The sequence below is a fragment of the Hypanus sabinus genome, chromosome 1, assembly GCF_030144855.1.
Source record: "Hypanus sabinus isolate sHypSab1 chromosome 1, sHypSab1.hap1, whole genome shotgun sequence".
NCBI lineage: Eukaryota > Metazoa > Chordata > Chondrichthyes > Myliobatiformes > Dasyatidae > Hypanus > Hypanus sabinus.
The window spans coordinates 13,088,788-13,094,798 of record NC_082706.1 but is presented as its reverse complement, the minus strand read 5'-3'; the positions used below and the strand labels follow the sequence as shown (position 1 = coordinate 13,094,798).

The following is a 6,011-nucleotide window of genomic DNA, read 5'->3' as shown; positions in this document are numbered from 1 at the left end:
TTTAGGGGCATTAAACAGGTCAACCCACCTTAAAATGGACATACCTGATGGTGGAAAAACTATACAAAATAATGTCTATTTTAATCTGATTATTTACCGGCAGGTAGTTAACATTTAAATACACACTTTGCTGTAACAGAATGTTATTTTGCAGTTCTCATTCCTGCCTTCTTTGGAATGCAAAACCTTTAATGGCTGCACAGGCTAAATGCCAAACAATTAAACAGACATGTTTCTAAAAGAGTGGGTTTGATTTAAAATTATAACATCCCCATCATTTCCTGCAGGGAGGATCAAGCAGTATGCATTTTGGTGCAGATTTGACAATACCACACTGAACAGTTTCTGGCTTAAATTTAGCATAATTAGACTTCAGAGATGTTAAGTCTGGATTTCTTACTTCAAGACTCAAAATCTAACAGATTTGTTAAATTGGTGCAAGCCAGTGTAGCTGTGCTAGTTAACATGTTAAGAGATATTTATTCCTTTATGAATTATTCTTAAAAATGTATTTTGAAATCACAACTAGAAATTTGGATTGCTTTGCTTCAACACTCATAATCTATCAGATTTCTTAAACTCATGCAAACCAGACTAGCTTTGCTAGTTAACGTGTGAAGACCAAGTGTGTTCCAGCTTCAGGCAAGAAATTTATTCCCCTACAAATCATTTTAAAAAGCATTTCGAAGACAAAACTGGAACACTTCTCCTTTGATTCACAAGTAGGTAATAAAATGACAATTAGAATATGCTGTACTTAAATTTATTGGTTCTTTAGTTTGCAACAAACCTTGGCTTATATACTGTAAGTGCATCTCTGGTCAAACAGATGTGCATAACTTCTTTAACAAAATTACCCTCTTCCCAAGAGATAAGCAAGTCTTAAAAATTACAGTGTACCAAAATTCTAACAGGACAATTATCAAATCTTATATCAAAAACATAAAACAATGGTATTTCAAATTCAGATGTAAATATTAGCATAAGAAATTCACCACCCCATGATCTGAAAGACAAGAACTTCAGGTTTTAAGAGTTAAAAGAATACTCTGTGGAAATCTCTTCAAAACTCATGGGAATCTTGGTCATGGGTCAGAAATACAATCTTGGATTGTCCACATTTGTAAAGTAAAAAAAAAATTCAAATTTTATCTCAAAAAGCACAAGACTCGTTCTCTCAACTGTGGACAAGTCCATTTCTTAGTTATTTTCTAAAGCAGAATCTGGTAATCTCCGTCACAAAAATATGTCAATTGCATTCTGCAAGATATCTCAGGTGAGTAAAAGAAACTCAGAGGGGCATAGCAAAATACTCTCAACAAGAACTGTTAAATGTTCTCTCCCCCAGATATTCTGATAACCCATGTTTTATGATAAAGCCTCCCAAATTTCATTAGAAACCAAATACAGTGGATTCCAGTTAATTGGGTCATTGGTTAATCAGGGAAGCCACTTATTTGGGACAACTCTTAAAAAATACTCATCAAATAAATAGCCGGGATTCCCTTAGTTTATTTGGGAGATTAATTATGCCACTTAATTGGGACAGGAGACTGTTGCCTAACAGTTTCTAACTAGCATCAGTCGTCTGCACTTGTGTTGCCGATAGACGCTACACCATGTTAAGTTTTAAAAATAGTGTCAGTAGCATGTGCTTGGGTTATGTTATCCATTTGGGCTGACAGGCGCCAATTCAAAAACCAGCGATTTTCAATTGTTTTGTTTTCTATTTTGACTTTAGAAAATTTTTCAGAGCCAAGAAAAGATTTGATTTTGTTCAATCACAGGTAATCAAAAGAACATTGCAGTGTACACTGTCTGAAATCCTGTCATTAACAATTTAAAATACACAATTTTATAGTACTGTAGTAAGTATTGGTAGTGTGCTAATTTGTTCTGTATTTCATTTAAAAGCAACAGTTTCTCAGTTATATGGCAGTTTGTCTTTTTAAAAAAAATATATACCTTTAACCATTTCCATGAAACTTCAGCTAATTGTAGCAGCCATTTAATTGGCCACAATGTACTAGTGCCAATGTGTCCTAATTAACGGGAATCCACTGTGCTATGAAAACTGATACTGGTTCCCAGTTTCTGAAGTTAACAGTTCAACTTTCCCACATGTGCTTTCTCCTCGAGATCAATCCGACTTGTACCAGAAGTCCTGGAGAAGTCAGTCACTACTCCTGAAAGGCATTTCTGGGTTACTTCACTGCAAGAGCATCATTGCCAACATCAATCCTGGTTTTACCTTCTGGTAGCAGTCAACTCTGTTTCAGATTGGCCAAAATTCTGTGCCAATCTTACCCTTATTTTAGATCAGGGGTTCCCAACCAGGGGCGCATGGACCCCTTGCTTAATGGTATTGGTCCGTGGCATAAAAAAGGTTGGGAACTGCTGTTTAAGAGCATCATTACAGCCCTCTATAGTGGAGATAAATGCAAACTGGAGATCTACCTTATGAAAATATGAATATGACATCTGATCAACATTTATAATCCAGGGAATGCAATTAAGAGGATCTGCCAGGAAAATGCATGATAGCTGTCAAAAGCTTCTTGACATTAACGGGCTGATAAACATTTCATCCCAAAAATTTCCTTGCCTCCCCCTCCCCCTTCACTAGGCTTAACATTGCACAAAACAAAAAAAAACAAAAAACTTTCCCCTTGCTCACACAAGAGAATTACTTATGAGTCTGCTGCAAAATATGAAGATCCTTACATCTGACAAGTGGCCGTTTTCAGTAGTCTATGTTACTTAGAATAAAAAAATGCCATTTATCTTAAGCTAATTATTGCTAGTTTTTTTTTATTCCCCTTTTCCCCCAAACTATTTGCTACAATGCAATCACAAGTAAAAAGTTACAACATGCTGCAAAGTTGCCTTTATTCACCTCAATGTGTAAAAACTTTTAAAAACATTTCTTTCAACAGTAAAGCATGACTAACCAAGTTTTGGGAAAAAAAAGTAGTCTAGTTAAGGCAACTGGGCACAGTCCCCAAAGTGCATCTAATAACATTAGAAGTAAAGGCAACACAGTGTTCACAATATGCAACTGTACATGCTCTGTGTTAGAAATCCAAGACGGCAGATACGAGACAGCCAAACAAAGTGGTGACCAGAAACCCTCATCAGCCGGAGTATGTGCCACCATAAACTAAAGCAGCAAGAAAGCTTAGACAGCAAGGTAGATTAATACAGCCATCAGCTGATTGTAGGCAGTGGGTTAACAGTTCAGCACTGTAACCCATAGGGTTCTTTTTTTCCTTTGGGAAGGTGGGGGAGATTAACTAGTGGTGCTTTGCCTTCAACAAGGTGGTATTGTATTAAATTGTGACACTGTTCACTGAACAAAAGACACATCTGCTATCAATTTCAAACCAATAACTTGCATAAGGTGATGCATTGATCAAATCGGAACAACAAAGATTAAGCTGTTTTTTTAAAAAAAATCATGTAAGAAAGCGAGGGCTTTATGTTAACAGGGTTCACCATCTAAAAACGTGACTCAAAATGGCCAAACACATAACATGAAGTAAATGTACACGGACATAAAAGTACAAAACCATTTACTGTCTTTTAAACTCAAACAGTACATTTAGAGACTGTGTACAATTAACTAGTCTACAATTAACTTGCCTATTTGCAGCATGAGCAACCCACAGTCACACTGCCAACCAACTCATTTAAAACATACATTCAAACTGCACAAGTTCCAGTTTGTTTCTAGCTCGAGGTCAAGAATCATTAGTTTTCCATCTTCCCTCTAATTAATATGTATATATAAAAAAAATTGGAGGTAGGTGCAACCAGGAAACCTAGACTACAAATCCATCAGCCAAGAATTCAAATTAATTAAATTTAATGCAGCATTAATCTCTTCTCCCAAATATCTTTGCTTCACTGTCTGATTTTGATAAATGCAGAGTATGCATGTACTCATTGCTTCCAAGGGCAGAGAGTCAATACTGCAATATCATTTATGAAATACAATATTTGTGTACCTTGAACCTTTCAAATATCATTGAAAGGCAAGGTCCCTAAAACACTGACGTATGGCTAGAATCAACAACTTTTGAACGTGCATTTTTGAAGTTATTCACAAAAAAAAAATCATAGTACTACTCAACAACAATAGAGACTATGGATTTTTCCACAGAGCATGCTCACAATGATCACACGTCATACTGTGTATGTGCAGAGAAATGGGGATCTTGAAGGTAGAAAAAGAAGCACTAAGATCACGCTGATGTGGAAAATAGAAGAGAGAAATCATCTGTCTTTCGATCCAAGTTTTTCAATTAGATCTTGAAGAGGAGCAAGTTCTTTCCTGTCAATCAGATTAAATTCCTGAAATATGGGAGAAAAATTGAGAATTATTAGATGAACATGTAATCTCCACCTCTGTACTTCTACCGCAAGGATTATTTGTAAGGTAAGGAAAAGATATTAAATACAGCTTGAATTCTCAATACACTAACTTTGGACATAATTACCATACTTATCCAGACACTGTTACTGTGAGAAAAGCTCATCACTTCTAGTTACTCTTACAGAGAGATACAGCACTGTAATGTCCGGCCCAACGAGCCCATACTGCCCAATTATAGTCAAGGAGCAATTAATCTAATGTTGCTCGGGGTTGGAAAATGGACGTGGATGGAGAAAAAGCTTGTGTTTCCCCCAGACATTGCGGCTACAACACTCCGGCCAGACATAGTCTTGTGGTCCACAACAGCCAAGCTGGCATAAGTTGTGGAATTGGCAGTCAGGTCTCAAGATGGCACTTATGGAGTGAAGCGGTTTCAGGCTTTGCTCCAATCCTTTCACTTTTTTTAACCTACAAACACCCCCTAATTGATCTTTTTATATCTATTCTAAAGGGGTTTAAATGTATGAAATTTTTTTTTCAACTGTTTGAATCATTTTCAACTCGCTGAAATGTCTAGACCAAAGGAATTGAAACAGACAAAAGAACCAATAACTTTAGAAGCAATTGCGAATCTTATGGACGACAGACTTGGAAAACTGGAGAGTAAATTAACTGCAAAGCTTTCTACGTTCGATGAAATTTTAAAGACATTTGACGCAAAACTTCAAGCACTTACACTGGATTCACAAAAACAACAAGTATTTTAGTTCTTGAAGAAGCTGCTCGCCAGAGAGATTGCATAATTGAAACTTTGCAACAACAGCAAGCTTCGACATCTCAACAGATGGATCGTTATAAATCTAAAATCACTGATCTTGAAAACCGCTCTCGAAGACAAAATCTCCGGTTAATTGGGATTCTGGAAAAATTTGAGAACAGCGAACTCACTGTATTTTTCTCCAAATTTTTAATGAATGTCTTCGGCTCAGAAGTACTGGATTCCCCTCCAATGATCGACCGTGCACATCACATTTCTCGTTTTCATTCAGATTCAAGTTTGAAACCACGACAAGTAATTCTTCGGATCCATTATCCTCATAACAGAGAGCGTTTGATTCGGGTTGCCCGGAAAAAGGGTATGGTCAGCTTTCAAGATTTTAAATTCCGTATTCTGGAAGACTACAGTCCCAAAGTTTTGAGGGCAAGAATGGCTCTTAAATCGGTTATGTCGGAAATTCATCAGGAAGGCTACAAGCAAGCGCTGTTATTTACAGCACATTTGAGAGTTACTCTCAGAGATGGAACTTATCGACTGTTCAAATCTCCAGCGGATGCTCAAAGGTTCCTTGAAGAATACCATTTTATTGTTTCTACGGGTTGACTAATGTAATAATTAGTTTATAGATTTGGATCTTTTATAAAATGATGTTTTTTTTTAATGTGATGGCTTATACGTATTTCTTATACATGGTAAAAGTCCGTTTTTGGTTTATTCTGAGTTTGTTCTTTTCATATTATTAATCTGTTAGTTTTGAAAGTAATTCATTAGGGTTTTTTTTAAATTCGTATACACTTTTTTATATTTTTAACGTTTAAATATTAGGATTTAAAAAAAAAATAAAATGTCATTTCTTCT

The 6,011-nt window shown here is 36.1% G+C and overlaps 1 protein-coding gene across 1 annotated transcript in view; it reads right to left on the bottom strand.

The window, feature by feature from the left end:
* Nucleotides 1–747: 747 nt before the first annotated feature.
* LOC132391480 (MOB kinase activator 1A) overlaps nucleotides 748–6,011 on the bottom strand; it is a 41,134-nt gene continuing 35,870 nt past the window's right edge. Inside the window, exon 6 of the mRNA XM_059964738.1 lies at nucleotides 748–4,353. Coding sequence (XP_059820721.1) covers nucleotides 4,276–4,353 — 78 coding nt within the window. The 3' untranslated portion in view covers nucleotides 748–4,275. The remainder of the gene's footprint in view (nucleotides 4,354–6,011) is intronic.